Source organism: Tursiops truncatus, chromosome 5 (genome assembly GCF_011762595.2).
Source record: "Tursiops truncatus isolate mTurTru1 chromosome 5, mTurTru1.mat.Y, whole genome shotgun sequence".
NCBI lineage: Eukaryota > Metazoa > Chordata > Mammalia > Artiodactyla > Delphinidae > Tursiops > Tursiops truncatus.
In genome coordinates, this window is record NC_047038.1 from 4,801,139 (window position 1) to 4,821,586 (window position 20,448).

The following is a 20,448-nucleotide window of genomic DNA, read 5'->3' on the forward strand; positions in this document are numbered from 1 at the left end:
CAGGGTAATGCGATCTCAAATAGAGAATGAAGGGGCAGCTACCTGGAAATGTGATATAATTTGGGGGAGGGGAGCCATGGAGGAAATGTCTCTCTGAAGAGGTGGTGTTTGAAGTGAGATCTGCATGATGTGTGAGGAGCATTCAGTCTGTGGGTGATCTGGAAGACCCTGTAGCCTAGAGAACAGGAGGTGCAGAACGAGCTTGGTGTGTTGTAGGAATAGGGCCAGTGTGGCTGGAGCTCAGCAAGCCAGTGAAAGAGAAATGAGGGATGAATGAGGTCAGAGAGGTGGGGTGGGCTACCCCTGGGTTGATCTTTATAAAGACCATGTTAAAGAGTTTAGATTTTTTTCTAAGTGTGGTGGGAAAACAGTGGAAAAATATTGCAGCGACCTTCATTCTTGACGCAAGAGTTAATTTACAGCCCATTATATAATTTTATTCTTTTTTTTATTTTCACTTTTGGTTGCGTTGGGTCTTCGTTGCTGCGTGTGGGCTTTCTCTAGTTGCGGCGAGCGGGGGCTACTCTTTCTTGCAGCGTGAAGGCTTCTCATTGTGGTAGCTTCTCATGTTGCGGAGCATGGGCTCTAGGCGTGCAGGCTTTAGTAGTTGCAGCACTCAGGCTCAGTAGTTGCAGCGTGTGGGCTCTGGAGCACAGGCTCAGTAGTTGCAGCGCATGGGCTTGGTTGATCTGTGGCATGTGGGATCTTCTCAGACCAGGGATCGAACCCGTGTCCCCTGCATTGGCAGACGGATTCTTAAGCACTGCGCCACCAGAGAAGTCCTATAATTTTATTGTTTAACAGCTTCTGAGTGTGAATAAATATTTCTAGGGTTTTCTATGAATGATTTTAACTTTGTAAAGAATAGAAGGGAAAGTAACTTCTTCCTTGAAATTTAACTATCTAAAAATAAGACAAAAACCCATTATCTGTAAAACTTTGAATTTGTAGTACAGTTATAGCAGTGGCAGAGATTCTTGCCCAGTGATTAGAGCCGCAGGTACAATGGCGAAGATGATATTTAGTCCTTCAAATAAAAATAAGCATGCGTTTGTTCATTGATCTATTCATTATACATTCTACAGGCCCTGTAAGCACCCATGATCCAGAGCCTGTGGGGAAGGTATAAACCTTGGCTTAATTAGGCAAAGGGAGATAATCTCGGAAATAGTTATAGTTTAGGCCTCAGAGTGAGAGACTGGGTGCACATTTTCCCCTAGTTGCTTCTGCAGGGACCTTTTTATTTAACATTATGAGAAAGTTTATATTTTGGTTCCAGGTAAATATGGGTAAATCTTAATTAGCATATAAAGTCTATACCTGAGAATCTTTGTTTCTTGCTAATACAGAATTACAGGCCAACATTTCTTTCTAAAAAACAAATAAAAAATAAGCTCTGAAGTAAGTCAGAAAGAGAAAAACAAATACCGTATGCTAACACATATATATATGGAATCTAAAAAAATGGTTCCGATGAACCCTAGAGGCAGGACAGGAATAAAGACGCAGACATAGAGAAAGGACTTGAGGACACGGGGAGGGGGAAGGGTAAACTGGGACAAAGTGAGAGAGTGGCATGGACATATATACACTACTAAATGTAAAACAGATAGCTAGTGGGGAGCATCCTGTAGCACAGGGAAATCAGCTCGGTGCTTTGTGACCACCTAGAGGGGTGGGAGAGGGAGGGTGGGAAGGAGGGAGATGCAAGAGGGAGGGGATATGGGGATATATGTATATGTATAGCTGATTCACTTTGTTATAAAGCAGAAACTAAAACACCCTTATAAAGCAATTATACTCCAATAAAGATGTTAAAAAAAAAAAAGCTCAACCCTAAAGAGGCCAAAGGAGAAAGAATTTCTGATGCTGTCACTTTCTCCCTAAGGCCTACAGAACTTATATGGGAGAATTTGTGAGTTAAATAATTAATTCCCTCCTCCCGCCACCCCCTTTTTTTGGAAAGGGAAAAAAAATATGTATGCTTATGTAGATAAGGTAGATGTAATTCCCATTTAGCATATTTTAAGCCTTCTAATCAGCTCATGTTATGAGTCAATAAAGGAAGTAGGTAGAAAAATCTCCCAGGGGTGGGGTGGGAGAGGTTCTATATGATTCATTCACAGTTTCAATGTTAAAAACACTTGTATAATCATGAGGCAGAAAAACTTTAAGAGCACAGAGTCTGGAGCCAGACGGCTTAGGTTGAAATTCTGACTTTCTCATTTGTTTGTTTGACCTTGAGTAAGTTACTTAAAAAAAAAAAAAAAAAAAAAATCGCCTGGTGCCTCAGTTTCCCCAAATGTAAAATGGGGAGTTATACCTGTTTTGTAGGATTGTGTAGTTGAATAGGTTAATACATGTAGTGAGTTTAGAATAATGTTGGCATAGAGTAAGTGCTCTATAAATGTTAACTACTGTTATCCCTTCATTGTTTGGAAGAAGAAGAAAATATACTCTAAGCTGAGCTAGTTATCCAGTTACCTCTAGGATAAATTCACATTAATGAATTCATATCCTGTCAAACCAGAATATTTAAAAAGGTTGTTGTGAAGAGCAGTTCTTTGCTTCCTTTTAAGTCACGGTAGTGAAGAAGTTGGCGAAGGTTTTAGAATTATCTGCACTAGGGTCTTTTTTTTAAAAAATAAATTTATTTATTTATTTATGTCTGCGTTGGGTCTTCGTTGCTGCGCGCGGGCTTTCTCTAGTTGCGGAGAGCGGGGGCTACTCTTTGTTGTGGTGTGCGGGCTTCTCATTGCGGTGGCTTCTCTTGTTGCAGAGCACGGGCTCTAGGCACGCGGGCTCAGTAGTTGTAGCTCACGGGCTCTAGAGCGCAGGCTCAGTAGTTGTGGCACATGGGCTTAGTTGCTCCACAGCATGTGGCATCTTCCCGGAGCAGGGATTGAACCCGTGTCCCTTGCATTGGCAGGCGGATTCTTAACCACTGCGCCACCAGGGAAGTCGTGCACTAGGGTCTTGAGGATGGCAGTTGCTGCATTGGCAATTTATCTCTCCTTCAAAAAGAAAACTTTCCCCAGTTTGCTTTGCTGAATAGAACCTAAGTAGATTTTAGGCTTCCTGATGACTGGGAATCTGCCATATACCCTGATCACCTGTAGCTTCAGCTTCCTGTAAAGCAGTTGCTTGACTACCTTAAGCCAGTTGAGACAAGCCTTTTAAGTCTTTTATGTGTCTCTCTTTGCATGTACAAGAGGCTATTGTGACCATATTTGAGACTTCTTAAACGTCTGTGCAATGGTCAGGGGATAAGCCGGTGGCTTTGATTGCTACTTTTTCCCTAACCGAGCCTCCTAGTACATATTCTCCTGTCTGGTTCTTACTTGATTTGGAAGTGTGCTTATTCACAGAATATACAGGGTAAACATTTATTTCCACCATTTAGTATTTCTTACAAATAGTTCATAGAATAAGTCTAGAAATGAATATTCATATAAGTTTAGGGTTACTGATTAATAATGAGACCTTTGGGGACTTCCCTGGTGGTCCAGTAGTTAAGGCTCTGCTTCCGCTACAGGGGGCGCGGGTTTGATGCATGCTGTGCAGTGTGGCCAAAAAAAAAAAAAAAATCAAATCAGACCTTCGTTGCTTATCTTCATCCTCAAGATAGGTTAGATTCTAGGATGTGCTTAATGTGATCTCTTCCTCCATATACTTATTATGGCCTTTATTATTACGGCCCTACAATTTGAGCCAGTGTGAAATGGTAACCGAGTTTAGGAGGATCAAAATATTAAAGGAGTACAGATAGCTAGGCAGCAGTATCATTTTTAGCTCCAGTGGTAATTGTGGGTAGCGCAGTCAGGTTGATTTTGTCTTGCCATCTCTTTGCTCATCAGTTCTTTAAATAACTCTAATGTTTGATTATTCAGAGTATTTTAAGATGATAATTCCCTCTTAGATTTTCACCATCACAAAATAAATTGAACAAACCAGCATTTGTGAGGTTACGCCCAGGAACCTGGCCATTGTAGTTCTTTGGATGATGAAGAAAACAACCAAAACATGCCTGGCAAGAAAAGCATCAAAATACCTTAAACAGAACTTAGATGAAATCACAGATTATCTAAGTTCATTTCTTATCTATGTGTTATTCTGTGACTTTGTGTGTCAGAACTCAGGGCCGTGAGTAAATAAGGATTTTAAGATATTATTATCCATGGTATGGGACTCTTGAAATGCAGAATTGTTTTATGGTTGGCAAGTTATCGATATTTTACTTAATTTTCCAATTAGCCTCTTCAATCTATTTCTTCTATAAAATGAGCTCTAAGATCTCTTCCAGTAATTTCATGTAATTTCTCTTATACTGTAAATTTCTAGCACGCAGTTGAAAATATCTAGATCAGTCACCTTGCTCTAAAGTAAGTCCTATGACATGACCACTTGCTGCCCAAATAATTTCCAGCCCTGACCTGTGGGCCCAAATATTTGTCAACTGTATACTGCTCAGACTTAGTTCCATTTTCAGAGGGGGATTCTTCTTTCTTTAAAAGATTCATTAGTTTACTTTTTATCCCTTTAAAATGTACTAATTTTTGTTTTAACAAGTTAGAAGAATGAACATCTCAGTTTTGCATGAGGAGCAGCTAGGTTTTAGGTATAATCATCTGTTACTGCTTTATTCTTAATAGGAAGGTTTGGCAATATGATACAGCTCTGATTGATGCTATAAAAGACATAATAATAATAAAGTTACATTCATTCAATACTCACAGTGTGCCAGGCACTTTATGTAAAGGATTAAAAGAACTAAACACACTGACTTCATAGAGTTGTTTTACTATCTTATTATGGGTGAGGATATTGAAGTTTAAAGAGATAAATAACTGCCCAAGATTATGTAGTTACAGGTAAAGCCAACATTCAACAAATATTTATTGAGTACCTACTGTATTCTGGGGATACAGTGGTCAGTAGGCTCTTAACTGTTAGTCGTACTAGCTCTTAAATGTAAAGCACACTGTTAAAATAGTACTCGTGTAACGGGGAATAATTATACCTATGTCACAGGGTTATTTTAAGGGTGAAAGGACAATGTATAAAAATGCTTGATTCAGTAACGTAGAAATAGAAGAATACATGGTTGAGACTATTATTATATTAGCATTATAAACTACATATATAATTCCTGTCAGACTTGGTAGATAATTAAAAAAATAGAACAATGAAAATATGAATCGGAAGTATTTCAGGAATTGAGTTCCAAATTTAAAAGCTTTAATTTTACCAATAAAGTGGCTAAGAATAATAAGGCTTTTGAGGGGGAGAATTTTCTGATTCCATAGGCAGGTACTAGTTGTGAGTCAAACTGTACATAAGTTTAGATTACAAGCTACAGTTCTTCTTAGTATGATGATAATGTTAATATTGAATAAGAATCTCTTTAATAGGTTAAATTCTAATTTGCAGCATTGTCCTCTCCTTCTTTTAAAGTCAAATTTATTGAAGTTTAGTTCACATGTAGTAAAATTCATCCTTACACTTCCATGATTTTTTTTTTTTTTTCTGCGGTACGCGGGCCTCTCACTGCTGTGGCCTCTCCCGTTGTGGAGCACAGGCTCCGGACGCGCAGGCCCAGCGGCCATGGCTCACGGGCCCAGCCTCTCCGCGGCATGTGGGATCCTCCCGGACCGGGGCAGGAACCCGCGTCCCCTGCATCGGCAGGCGGACTCTCAACCACTGCGCCACCAGGGAAGCCCACTTCCATGATTTTGAGAAATTCATATCATTATGCAGTTACCACCACAGTCAAGATATAGAACATTGCTATCACCCCCCAAAAGTTCCTTGTGCCCTTTGAGATAACGCCTTCCCACTGACCTGTTTTCTGTTCCTATAGTTTTACTTTTTCTTGAAATGTCCTGTGAATGGAATTGCCGTTCCTCTTTCTGATCCATTAGGTTGTTTAGATATATTTGCTGCAATAGCAGGTAAGGTAACTGTGACCCCCTATGCTGACACAGCTTTCTTACAAATTAAGAATTGCATTAAGAAGCAATTAAGTCAAAAAATGAACACAGCCTGTTGGAAAATTGTAAATAAGTTTGTCAAAGGATTAGTAAATATTATTCAATTTACACAACATATTTAAAAAGAACCAATGCATGTGAATGGATTTCACACTTTAGATGGGAAACTAATAAAATCAGTTTTCAACCTCTCCTTGGACCCCAGTTGTAAAAATTAGATGAATCATAATCCTTGATTCATGACACAAATAATTTGCCCAGTAATGGCTGTTGTTTGTTTATTTATTTATTTATTTTTTTTGCGGTATGTGGGCCTCTCACTGTTGTGGCCTCTCCTGTTGTGGAGCACAGGCTCTGGACACACAGGCTCAATGGCCATGGCTCACGGGCCTAGCCGCTCCACAGCATGTGGGATCTTCCCGGACCGGGGCACGAACCCGTGTCCCCTGCATTGGCAGGTGGACTCTCAACCACTGCCCCACCAGGGAAGCCCTGTTTGTTTATTTTTAATAATATGATAAACACACATGAGTGCATCATTCAGCATGAGAACTAGAGCTGTTTTTTTTTTTTTTTTTTTTTTTTTTTTGCCCGCGCCTCTCGGTTTGCAGGAGGGGTCTTAGTTTCCTAACCAGGGATTGGACTCTGGCCCAGGCAGTGAAAGCGCTGAGTCCTAACTACTGGACCACCAGGGAACTCCCGAGAACTAGAACCTTGACAAGAATTTATATCACATTTAGCCATGCATGACTGAATATAATTTATTTTAAAATCCTTAATAGATTTTGGTTGTGTATATTTCTTATTAATTAGTGGGAGTTCTTTTTTCCCCCTGTTTTGGAGGGAGGGGAATTACTTTTCCTAGTGTCTTGTCTTTTGGTTTTGTTTTTGGTTTGCATTGTTAGGAATTTTTTTTTAAAAATTGGTGTAGTCAACTTTAGTAATGTATTAAGTAATTAAGTAATGTATTAAGTAATTTTTCCTTAACTATGAGTTCATGAAGATATTCTATATTTCCTTCTAATTTTGAAAAAAATGTGTATATTTGGGTCTTTAGTACACCTGTAATTTACTTTGTGAATGGTGAGAGATGGTGATTTAATTTTTGTCTTGTATGGATAATCACTTGTCTCAGCATCATTTAATAGTCTTTTTCTCCCATTGATGTTAACACTGCCTCTTCCTACATTAAGTTTCCAATATGCATGGGTCTTTTTCTGGCCTCTATATTCTGTTCCATTGGTATATTTGGTTATGTCTACACCATTACTTACTGTCTAATTACCATAGACTAGACTAGGTAGGGCAGTTCTTCTCCAGAGGGTTTTGGCTCACTTTTGCCCTTTGTTCTTGTACATCCCCCCCCCTGCTTTTTTTCCTTAACTATCTTTGTCAAGGTTTTTGTAAAACCGTCGTGGGATTTTTGACTGGACATATATTGAATTTCTTAGATGAATTTGTTGAGCATTGACATCTGTAAGATACTGAGCTTTCCTATCCAAGACTGCCAGGGAATTCCCAAGATTTCTTTAATTTCTTTCAATACATTTATTTATTTTCTCCGTAGAGGTCTTTGTTAGATTGAGTCTTAGGTGTCTCCACGTGGCTTGCGGGATTTTTTTTCCCTGACCAGGGATTGAACCCAGGCCACGGCAGTGAAAGCGCTGAGTCCTCACCACAGCAGTTCCCTAACTGCCGGGGAATTCCCAAGTCTTAGGAGTCTTATATTTTTGTGGTTATTGTAAACGATATCCTTTTAAAAAATTATATTTTCTGTTTGTTGCGGGTACATAGAGAAACAGTTGATTTTTATATATGGTAAGTCCCCTACATACGAACGAGTTCCGTTCCGAGCGCACGTTTGTAAGTCCATTTTTTTCGTTAGTCCAGCAAAGTTAGCCTAGGAACTCAGCTAACACAATCGGCTGTATAGTACTTTCCTGTAATAGGTTTATAATACTTTTCATATAAATAATACATAAAAAACAAACACAAAAAATAAAACATTTTTTAATCTTACGGTACAGTACCCTGAAAAGTACAGTAGTACAGTACAACAGCTGGCATCCAGGGGCTGGCATCGAGTGAACAGGCCAGGAGAGCTCCAGACTGGAGGAGGGAGAGGAGGTGGGAGATGGTAGAGCTGAATCAGGATCGTCCGCAATAGGAGACGGAGGGCGAGCTGCAATTCCACTCACACCTGACGCTGATGGCCCAGGTTCTGGTTCATTGCTAGATTCAATTCTATCTACCCTCTTGAAAAAATGATCCAGTGATGTCTGGGTGGTAGCTCTTTTTTCCTCGTCATAGATGACACGGTAGCACTGGATTGCGTTCTGAACGGCTGCTGCAACCTTTGTGTACCGTTCTACATTTGGGTCCTGGGCTTGAAATAAAGATACCGTACTACTGTACTCTGTGCAGTACTGTACAGTAAAGTACACAAAAGCACAACCACTTGTAGAGGATGCACGCATGTGACAGTGTATGCCAGACATGTGAACTAACTTATGTGGTTGGACATGTGAACACACTTTCTCATCTTTGAAAGTTCACAGCTTGAAGTTTCGTATGTGGGGGACTTACTGCATTCATCTGTATCCACACATCTTGCAAACCCTCTTCTAATATCTGAAGATTCTTTTGGGTTTTCTATGTAGAGAGTCTTAACATCTACAAACAATGGTAGCTTCATTTCTTCCTTTACATTTCTTTCTTCTTTTTAAATTTTACTTATTTTTTGGCTGCGTTGCGTCTTCGTTGCTGCACGCGGGCTTTCTCTAGTTGCAGTGAGCAGGGGCTGCTCTTCGTTGTGGTGCGCGGGCTTCTCACTGCGGTGGCTTCTCTTGTTGCGGAGCACAGGCTCCAGGCGCGTGGGCTTCAGTAGTTGCAGCACGTGGGCTCAGTAGTTGTGGCATGTGAGCCCTAGAGAGCGTGGGCTTCAGTAGTTGCAGAGCATGGGCTCAGTAGTTGTGGCTCATGGGCTCTAGAGCACAGGCTCAGTAGTTGTGGTGCACGGGCTTAGTTGCTCTGCGGCATGTGGGAATCTTCCCGGACCAGAGATCGAACCCCTGCCCCCTGCATTGGCAGGCGGATTCTTAAGCACTGAGCTGCCAGGGAAGTCCCTCTTCCTTTCCATTTCTTACGCCTTTTAATTTTTCCTTATCAAACTCTGCTGGTCAGGATTGCCAGTGTGGTTTTGAATTGAAGTGGCAATTGTAGGTATATTTGCTCTGTTCCCAGTATTGGGGAAAAGTTTTAAATATTTTGCCATTGAGTCTTGGCTGCTTTTTCCTTTCTTTTTTTTTTTTTTTTTTTTAGCGGTACGTGGGCCTCTCACTGCTGTGGCCTCTCCCATTGTGGAGCACAGGCTCCGGACGCACAGGCGCAGCGGCCATGGCTCACGGGCCCAGCCGCTCCGTGGCATGTGGGATCTTCCCGGACTGGGGCACGAACCCGTGTCCCCTGCATCGGCAGGTGGACTCTCAACCACTGTGCCACCAGGGAAGCTCTGCTTTTTTCTTTTAATTATAAAATTTATCAAGTGATTTTTATTGCATATACCAAGATGATGTGTTAATAATTATCTATTGCTGCGTAACAGATTACCTACAACATGGGTTGATGGGGATGTCGAGAAATTAGGACCTTCATACACTGCTGATGACAATATAAAATGATGTAGTTTGGCATTTTCTCAAAATATTAAGCACAGAGTTACTATGTGTTCTAGCAATTCCATTCCTAAGTATATACTAAGAGAAAAGAAAACATATGTCTACACAAAAACTTGTACATGAATTTTTATAGCAGCATATATATATATATATTTTTTGGCGGTACACGGGCCTCTCACTGTTGTGGCCTCTCCCGTTGCGGAGCACAGGCTCCGGACGCGCAGGCTGAGCGGCCATGGCTCACGGGCCCAGCCGCTCCGCGGCATGTGGGATCTTCCCGGACCGGGGCAGGAACCCGTGTCCCCTGCATCGGCAGGTGGACTCTCAACCACGGCGCCACCAGGGAAGCCCCAGCAGCATGATTTTATAATAGGCAAAAAGTGGAAACAACTTTGCACCGACTGATGAATGGATAAATAAAATGTGATATATCTAGGCAATGGAATATTATTCAGCAATAACAGAATTGAAATACTAATACATGTTACACATAGATGAATACTGAAAACGTACTGAGTGAAAGACACCCGTCACAAAAGTCCACATATTTAAAATTCTGTTTATATGAAATGGCCGGAACAGCAAATCTCTAGAGGTAGGAAGTAGATTAGCATCGCCCAGGACGTGAGGGTGGGGGAGGGTGGGGAGTGACTGCTGATGGACGTGAGGGTTTTTGGGGGGTGACGTGCTGAGAATGTTGTAAACTTAGATTGTGGTGATGATGGTACTTCATTCATATACTAAACCCTTTAAGTTATATGCGTTTGGTGGACTGTGTGATACGTGAATTATATCTCAATAAAGCTGTTTTAAGAGGTAAGTACATGTGTAGTTTTGTTAGATATTGCCAAATTCTCCTCCCAAAGTGTTGGGTCACCTTGCTTCCCACCAGCAGTGTATAAATGGACACAGTTTTACCAACAGAATAGAATGTTATATGCATTTTAATTTTCACCAATCTGATAGATGAGAGAAATGGTATTTCAATTTTTAAAAACTTGCCTTTCTCTACGAGTGAATTTGAACATCTTTTCTTATGTTTAAGGGCTACTTTTGTATCTGGTTTTGTGAATTGTGTGTTCGTGTTTTTCACATTTTCATATTTTTTATACCACAGTTTTTTGTACCACAGTTTTTCATATTTTTCTCTTGTTTTCCTTTTTGGTCCCTTATTCTCTATTTTAAGCATTCCTTATGTATTAGTGATAGTAGCCTTTTGTAATGTAGTATCATATTTCGAGTATCATAGATTGAGTTTTCCTTGTTTTTGTACTTTATGTAAATAAAGTCGTACACGTAAGCTGTTTCTGATGAGAGTGTGGTCTGTATTCTAAGCAACTAAGTTATAGTCTGAGCTGCATTTGCTTCTGACTGCTACTTAGGTTTGCTCTCATTTCTCAGTTTTTTTCAGTCCTGACAGTTCACTTAGTATTCATGATTCAGAATTGTTTCTCTTATTGTTATGCCGGTTTCCACCCCTTCTTCTAACCCCAGACCAAGCGGTGGCTCCTTTCTGAAGTCTTTTCTAGAATCTTCCCCTAGAATCCACCCCCACCCCCGGGCCGACTGGGTGTTCCCTTTTTTAATGTTTCCACTGTACTTTGTAGTTTCCTTTATGGCGTTTACATTATGGTAATTGCTTCGAGTGCCTCTCCTTACTAGACTCTAAGCTGTTTGCAGGCTGAGTCCTAACTTTGTTTTTGTGTTCTTGGCATAGTGCTGTATTTGGTGTACAGTTAAGTGCTTAATAAATGTTATTGAAAGAACTGGTATAGTAAGAGAGAGGAAACAGGTGATGTTATTATAGGGGAAAAGTTGTCCATGAGGGGCAGGTAGACTCTGAATAATCAAAGAAGAGGGCACTCCTGATGAGAGAAGGGAACCAGCAAAGGGATAGGGATGGGAATGAGCATTGGTCTGTGCAGTGAAGAGTGAAGACATTTGTCTGATTGGAACATGTTTGTTTATCCGCGTATTCATCACATCTTTACTGTTTATCTGCTATATGAAAGGCAGTGGTTTAGGTGGTATCAACCACAGATTTTTAAAACCTGGATACACAGATGTTTAAAACTTGGTGCTTTGAGAAAGTGGTAAGAAGGTGAGAATATTAAGAAGGTAAAGTGAAGCAGGATTTTAGGGAGCACCAAAGAAAGGCATAGGTGTTGGGCTTGCTGTGGTTGATGGGAGCGGGCACCTGGAAGCTGTTATTTCCCTGATGTTTTTGTGAGGGAAGTATATAGTGTGGATTGGGGGAAGAGAATTACAGAAAATGATATTGAGCCCTTCAGTGATGAGGTTGCTTTAGAGCTGAGACCTGTAAGACAGCTAGGAATTGGCCAAATGGGCAAACAGGGGAAGGGTGTCAAGACAAGAGAGAGAAGAATGTAGAGAACTGTAAACAGCTGTGGTGCAAACAACCAGGATGCAGGGAGTAAAGGAGAACGAGGCTGGGCCAGTGAGCGAAGAGAGAGAAGAATGTAGAGAACTGTAAACAGCTGTGGTGCAAACAACCAGGATGCAGGGAGTAAAGGAGAACGAGGCTGGGCCAGTGAGCGAAGAGAGAGAAGAATGTAGAGAACTGTAAACAGCTGTGGTGCAAACAACCAGGATGCAGGGAGTAAAGGAGAACGAGGCTGGGCCAGTGAGCGTGGATTCGATTTGTGGCTTCCATACCGGGGCATATCAGAATGAACATTTCATAACTTCTGAAAAAGAGACCTAGACCCCTTGCTCGTTTCTACTAAATCAGTATGCTTGCAAAGAGGTTGAAATTTCATCTTGCAGGTGATGATGAAGTGCTGAAGAATTTTGAGAGGGGCCTGACATTATCCCATCTTGGATCACCCTGACAGTGCAGTTAGACGGACTGGAAGGGAGGGAAGATTAAAGGCCAGGAGGCGAAATCTGAGGCTCTTACAACTATAGAAAAGTGAGAATAAGGGCCTCAGCTAAGGCAGAGGATATGAGATTACTGAGCAGGAGTCACGAGTGAGAGGGGATGATGGTGTTGATGGGGAAGGAGCCACAGACGACTGCAGCCTCTGCTGCTTTAGGCAGCTTGCGTAGGTGGCAGGGCAGCTTACGGGGCTAATTCAGCACAGTAGGCGAGCTCATGCCTTGGGGGAGGTAGCAGAGAAACAGTTGAGTTTGGGACATGTTGGACTTGTTTCACACCGTCATTCATCCCATTTCATGGCTAGTCCAGGTGCGCTGACTGATTTCTCTGAATTCATTCTTGACTCTTCTCTTTCATTCACACCCCGCGTCCAGTTTGCTATCAAACTTTGTCCATTTTACCTACAAAAATTTCTAAAAGTTGACCACTGTTCGCTCTCTCCAGAACCCACCACTCAGTCCTAGCCAGTGTCATTTCTCACCTACTTATCCTAGTGGCTTCCAAATTGATCTCCCTGCTTCTGGCCTTGTCCCCTTGTCTGTTCTCAACCCAGCAGCTGAATGACCGTTAGAATAATCAGGTCATCTCTCTGCACAAAACCCTCCTTCTCCCGGGGTCAAGGTCAGAGTCCTCATCGAGGGCTTATGTGACCCCTTTCCTTACCCCTTGGTCATCGCGTCTGTTCTTCCTTCCTCTAGCTCACTTCGCTCCAGCCGTATTGGCCTCCTTGCTGATCTTTGAACTTTCAGGCTTATTCCCTCTTGAAGATCTTGAATGTTCTCTTTCCTTTCACGAGGGAGCTCTCCCCGTGCCCCCCGTCACTGGCACAGCTCCTTCCTACTTCCGAGTTTTCACTCATATGTCACTTTTTCAGTGAATTCTTCTCTGATTACCCAGTTTGAAATTGCAGCCCCCTTCCTTGCCGAATATTTTCTCCTTTTGGTTCATTTGCCTCCTTGGCCTTTATCGCCGTCTACATGGGTGCTAAACATATTTTGCTATTTTCATCTCTCCCCACTGGGATTTAAGATACACAAGAACAAGGACTTCTGCTTTTTTCACCACTGTACCTCTAGCGACCGAAAACTACTCGTATATAAAAGGTGCTCAATTAGTGTTTGTTGAATGACTGAATTAATTAATGGAGTCCTTGGGATATCCTGGAATAGATGCTTGCTATTTATTTATACCCTATTTAATTTCACAAGGAAGTACAGGAGCCCATACAATGGTTTAGACTGGAAGAGAGACTTGAGTGAAGCCGTGGCAGTGCGTGAGACGGTTTAGACAGAGTGAAGAATCAGAAGAGGACTGTGGATGGGGTCCTGGAAACACCTACCAGGATTGACCAGAGAGTTGCACTGTCCTTAGTTATCCAAGCGGGAACGCTGCTCTGGGTTCCCTCATCTGGCCTTCCTGCAGCTAACCCCTGCTGATAGGATAGGTTGAGGATTTTGAGGGGCCAGTCCATCTGGTACCCATTTCTAGATCAAGCTAAGAGTATTTGAATCCCAGAATTCCCTGCCCATGTAACCCTTCACAGGTCTCTTCCCTGATTCTCTCCTCTGTTAACTATACCACATGTATGGACTTCCCTCGGCCTAAGGGATGGCCAAGTGGCAGCTGTTTGCAGGCGTGTGGCCAGAGCTTAGACGTGTTGTCTGGGATGTCCACGTGTGTGCATGTGACGCTCCTTGTAGGCTGGAGGGGAGCCAAAGGTGGCATGAGAAAAAGGGGCAGGCTGCAGGGAGATGGGGGGAGCACGGGCTTCCCATCCCACCCCCCACCCCCAGCCGCCATAGATGTTGAGTCTGAGAATGCCAAATCAGAACTTAGCCTTTAGGTTGTTATAAAAGTGTATGTGTCAAGGTAGGAGAGTAAAATAAAATTCACTAGCTTGTTAGTTTGGTCTGTAACTTTAGAATACTTAGGCATGTGGTATACGGGCTGACATTTGTACTCTTCAAGCTCCTTGAAAACTAGGGGTGGGCCTGCAAGAGGGAATTGAAAAGGAATAGCTAGAGAGGGAGAAGATAAATTCAAGATAGAGTTTCAAGGAGGGAATGATCAACAGTGTCAAATGCTTCAGAGACATTAAGTCCTGTGAAGACAGAAATGGAGCCATTGGATTCGATAACCAGAATTTAGTAAAAATTTCAGTTGGTGATGATGGCTGCCAAACTCCCATAGAAGGAGTACCTGAGAAATCCGGAAGTGGAGACAGCGTATAAAAGATTTTTTAGGTAGAGCCTTATCTGAGAAAGGAAGGAACTAGAGTGGTAGCTGGAGGGGTATGCAGGGTCATGGAGGAGTCATGTTTACGATGAGAGAGTCTTGGGGCTTCCCTGGTGGTCCGGTGGTTAAGACTCCAGTTTCCACTGCAGGGGGCACGGGTTCCATCCCTGGTCCGGGAATTAGGATCCCTCATGCTGCACGCAGCACGGCCAAGAAATTAAAAAAAAGAAAGAAAAATGTTGAGAGAGTCTTATAAATGTTTAGATGTTGAGGGACAGAACCCAATGTTCAGGAAGAGAAGGTTAAGGAAAAAGAGGGAATAGTTGATGGAACAAGGCCTAAGCCGCAGTGCGCAGGTGAGCTTCAGAGAGGAGGAGGGCTGCTTGAGGAGGCTCGGGGTGTTAGGTTTGTGTGGGTGCAAAATTTGGAGGGTGAGGCAGCAAGGAAGTGAATAGCGGGAAAGTTATCAGCAATAATATATCATTAGCGTCGTTCAACAGTAGTTTTCTGGGTTAGTCATTTTTTTCTAAACTTTAAAATTTTTTAGGTCTTTAAAATTAATTAACTAACGTATTTGTTTTTTATTGAAGTATAGTTGATTGGGTTAGTCTTCTTAAACTTGGTTTTATACTCCTGGGGATCTGGGGTTATACCTGCAGCCATGTGTTCAAATCCTGTTGGTTGATTGAAATATAGCCCATGATGTGGGGTATAGGCTATGTATGTTGGAATCTGTCGTTACTCAATACTTGGTATCTAGTGGTGACTTAAAATTTTAAGTTTGATAAAAACTTTTGATTCCTTAATAGCCCAGGAGTAATTTCTTTATTATGTTCATTATAAAACGTGTACCATCAGGCTTTGGAGATGGTTTGTTGTAATAAGTACCTACTGTCAGAATCACACCTATTTTGGGCAAAATATTTTTTAATAGAATTATATTAATACTGTCTTTTTCCCCCCACTAGTAGTTCCAGAGAACTGCTGGTTTATATTTTAACTCTTGCCACCTTGTGAAAATAGTGAAGGATGCTTAGACTACTTAACATTCAAATTGTAAGTAAAAGTTATTTCTGCTATTACTATCTATATGATTAGAAAACAGAAATTGAAAATAGTTGTCACCTTGTATGATAATAGTAAGCTTTAGTGTGATGGGATTGTGGATTTTTCTTAATTTTTATTCTTAAGATACAAATACTTGCTATCCCATTTTCTGTTGATAAGATCAAAAAGGAGACTAATAGTACTGAATGGGTCTCAAGTAGTGAGGTGAAATTTCTGCTTTTTTTTCAGGTATTTCTTTTTATTGTATAAGTTTATGGAAATTCTTTAATATTTTATTTCCATATCTGTGTGGTACCAGTGTTCAAATTTAATATAGGCCACATATTAATGGAATGATTAATTAGAAACGGTTATTCTTTTCTCTTTAAATATGCTTAATTTTTCTGCATTCTTAAACTTTTGTGGGAAAAAATCCTGTCAGAAAGAAATTCTGTAATTTCTCTATGAAATATTTAACATACACAAAATCAAATGTAACTTTTTAGAATTATTAGAATAATCTAATGCATAAATCTAGGCGATGTACATACCGATATTCATCTCTAGTAGGGGAAAAAAGCTTTAATTATGTTTTCTTGAAACCCTTTGCTATACTGCATTTTAACCAATAGCAAAAAAATTATTGAGGAAAGAATGATAAAGTATATTAAAGTCATTCCAAGTCATTTCACTACCTTATTTTCAAACTACTTTGTTTGAAAGTATAAGTTACTCAAATTAATCTATTTTATAGACCTTGTATGAGTATTCAAAATGTGAACACAAAATGAGATTGCTACCATAGCAAAAAAAAGATAATTCTAATTAATTATTCATATAAACAAACCAAATGAGCCAAAGACGAATGAAACATTTACAAACCAGGGACTTCCCTGGTGGTCCAGTGGTTCAGACTCCGTGCTTTTGAACGGCGGGGCGGGGCGGGGTGGGGGGGCACAGATTCGATCCCTGGTCGGGGAACTAAGATCCTACATGCTGCGCGGTGTGCGGCGCGGTCAAAAAAAAGAAATATTTACAAGCCAATAAATCTTTTAATTTGTTAAATAGGTGAATAATTTTGGAAGTTGTCTCGGTCCAGCACGTTTTATGTTTTCAGTGCATAAATTTTTTTTTTAATTTCAGGAATTTTTACCGGAATATTTCAGGAATAATAGTACATCTTCATAAGGGGAGAAAGTTATAACATTTTATCTCTTAGAATGTAAATGTCATCAGGTCACCAATGTGCAATAGCTTGGTAAGAACTTATTTCAGATTGTTCACGAACTTGACAACTGTAAGCAGAATGTTCATTACTGCCCTCTTTTGACACAGGGCTGTATAAGCCTATCTCCTTTTAGTTTACAAAAGTGTTAAAAATTAGATGCAAAATAGGTTGTGCTTTGTATCCATTTTGTATATTTTTAATAATTTTTCAATTCTTCCTCTTTTTAGGCTCTCTGGTTATTCATCTTTAGAAGACGGGATTTCTGGATATCTACTCCACTCCTTCTCTATTGACTTTTAAAACATGATAGTGCAAACCTGTAACACTGGCAATCACCCATGAACCTTTAATTACGTCGACTGATTGCGTTTGAAGCTTCCTCAGGGAATAAACAATGACATCAGCAGTAGTTGACAGTGGAGGTTCTGTTTTGGAGCTTTCCAGCAGTGGAGTAGAAAATCAAGAGGTTAGGCATCCAATGTATTACATTTCTGTTTTGTTCATAGAAATCAATGCATGAACTGATTTTGAATTTAATGGGGAACAGGTATTTGAGAGGAGAAACGTACAATGCATGCGACTCTGTATGTTTGTCATGTGTCCTCATGTAATTAGGCAATAGAAGGTTGAGGAAGGGACTGCTGGGCCTGAGTTGTTGAAACATTGCATATATTGGAATGAACTGGGAGAAAAAATTGAAAGAAAGAACACTGTAGTACTAGTCGAGAGATTTAAATTCCTAACAAAATCCATTGTTTTGGATTTGAGAGTGTGTAGGCATACACTGTACCTAAACACCTAAGTTACATTCATCTTAATTTAGAATTTTGTATCTCCTTTAGCTGTTACCTTTGTCCTTTGGTTATTACATCTAATTCAGTAATTAGTAATTACATCTAATGGGAATCCATCATGTTTTAATCATGTTATTTATACTTAAGAATTTAGATAATTGGTAAATGAGAAAGGAAGTTCAGCATTTGAAATTTTATACTTGAAGAATTTTGCAGCTTTCGCATATTTGGTTATTTTTTTTGTTATTGATAACATTAAAGAATAAGAGATGGGAGTAGAAAAGTAACAGTACCAGAAATATATGGACTTCCAGGGCCTGGCTTCTGTTCCCACGATTCAGTAAAGACCGACTGTTGGGAAGTATCTAAATTAAAATGGAATAATGCCGTAACAATAATGGACAAATATTTGGTCAGAGATAAGATGAGAAAATGGAGAGCTTACTGTATTTAAAAAATCTGTTTTTTCTGTGTTCTGTGAAAGATACTGCTCTTACTGGTACTTAGTACCATGACTGAGAAACAAGTTAGGATGTCAGGCTGTGTGTTCTGGAATCTGGATTTTTCTTCTAGCTTGCTTGGTGTCTGTGCAGTCTTCCAGGATAGCTGTGGGCAAATTCAGTGGGTTTGTTTTCAGTGGACTTGGTAACTGAAAGGTTCCTGTTGTATTTGAATCTAAAACTGGTTCAAAGTCTTTAGCCACAGCTAAAGAACATGTTTTATTCTCATAATCAATTTCTACTTCTTTCTTAAAGATTCACTTTCTGTATGATTACTTCCAGGTATGATTCTCCAAAGAAATGAGGGACTCGGGATTTCTGTCCCCTCCTTTATCACCCAGACTAATTATTGCTTCTTCAAGTACTTTCTCTTTGCCCCATAGTTTTACTCCGTTGGTATTTAATTCTATGGGGGGAGCTGCTAAGAACAGTAGGCAGAATATATTTACCATATGCTGACTGGGTACTGCTATTATGAGAAAAAGAGTACGAGCTTGTTTCTGGAAGACTCTATACTTTTCTTCATTTACATGGAACCCCAGGTGTTCAAGGCTTGAAGAACTGATTATTATGGAAGAAAGAGTCTGATAAATGAAATAATTTTACCAGGGCATTATTGATTAATGATTTATGCAGTAGCCTTATAAGGTTGTCATAGGCATTTTAGGAAGTGTGGCACCAGAAAGGAGGAAACTATTCTTGGGGACTTTTTCTTCAAATTATAGCCAAGTAAGTGGGTGCCCACTTACTTTCATTCATTTGTTCCTTCAACAAACGTTAGTTGACCACTTACTGAATGTCAGTTACTTTTCTGGGCACTGGGGATAAAGTATTTCAGAGTGGTTATGAAGAATAAATCAGGGCTAGAGAGAGATGGAAAGTTGGTAGCGGTATTTTAATTAGGTGGACAAGGAAGGCTTCTCTGAAGAGGTGGCATTTTAGTTTAGACCTAAATAGCCTAAGGGATTGGGCTGTAGAAACACTTGGGGAAGAGAATTCCTGCAAGAAAGAAAAGCCACTAGTATCTAAAACATCTCCTGATTTTACAAAGTGAGTTTTGGGGATAGTGGTATTTGAAAGATAGAATTTTGTCTTACAAGCAGCTGTTCAGGAATGTATGTATAATATCTATCTAAACTGTACTCTAAAGTGTAGGGTGGGGTGGAAAAATGACCTGTCAAGATTTTATTACGACAGCTCCAGAATCTGAAGAAAAAATAAATGTTTAAAAAGTGGTGGCAACACAGTTTAAATCAACTATACCCCATTAAAAAACATTTTTTTTAATTAAAAGAGAAGTGGTGGGCATTTGGAGAGTTGTTAGTGATTTTTAGGCTTTATTTTTTATAACTTTATTACTGTTTATAAAAGTAATACATTTTATTAAATTAGGATAATTCTATTTCTGACAAAGATACCAAAAGAAAGTAAATTATAATCTTACTAATGAGTATAGATACAAAAATCATAAATAAAATCATAATAAATTTATAAAATGCAGTCATATATTAAAAAATCCAATTACCAAATAGGATTTACGTACATAGGGGTAATTCAATTTTAAGAAAACCATTAATATAATATATACGCCTACTAATATGCCATATGATATGTTAGGATAAAATACTTGATGAAATAGGATTTTATGAAATTCAGTATTCATCCTGATAAAGCCTCTTAATAATACAGATGTATATTTCCTTAACATTATTAAAAAAACTTAAAATCAAGAGTTAGAATCCTATTTAATGGTGAAGTACTGGAGTATTTTCTCTAAAGTTGGAGAGAAAGTATGTGCACTACCATTACTATTATTTAACATTTTCCTGTAATCAGACCAGATAATGAAAAAATATATAAATATTATAAAGGAGACCAAATTATTATTTGCAGATAATATGATTTGCCACCTGGGAAAACCAAAGGGAATCCACGAAAACACATTAGAACTAATAAGAGTGCCTAGTAGTTTGGTGGGTACAAAATTAACATAAAAATATCTAGCTTTCTTTTGTAAGGACTGTAATTAGTTAGAAGAGATCATGGAAAATAAGATCCCTTTTAGAAAATAAACAAAA

General features: G+C 39.8%; 1 protein-coding gene across 6 annotated transcripts in view; it reads left to right on the top strand.

Moving 5' to 3' along the window:
• ELF2 (E74 like ETS transcription factor 2) overlaps positions 1–20,448 on the top strand; it is a 96,414-nt gene that overhangs the window by 11,402 nt on the left and 64,564 nt on the right. For 5 of the 6 annotated variants that reach the window (XM_033856676.2, XM_033856675.2, XM_033856678.2 and 2 more), the window contains exons 2-3: positions 15,770–15,857; positions 17,304–17,542. The exons of the other annotated variant lie outside the window; for it this stretch is intronic. In XM_033856676.2, coding sequence (XP_033712567.1) covers positions 17,471–17,542 — 72 coding nt within the window. In that variant the 5' untranslated portion in view covers positions 15,770–15,857; positions 17,304–17,470. The remainder of the gene's footprint in view (positions 1–15,769; positions 15,858–17,303; positions 17,543–20,448) is intronic. 6 annotated transcript variants of the gene reach the window in all.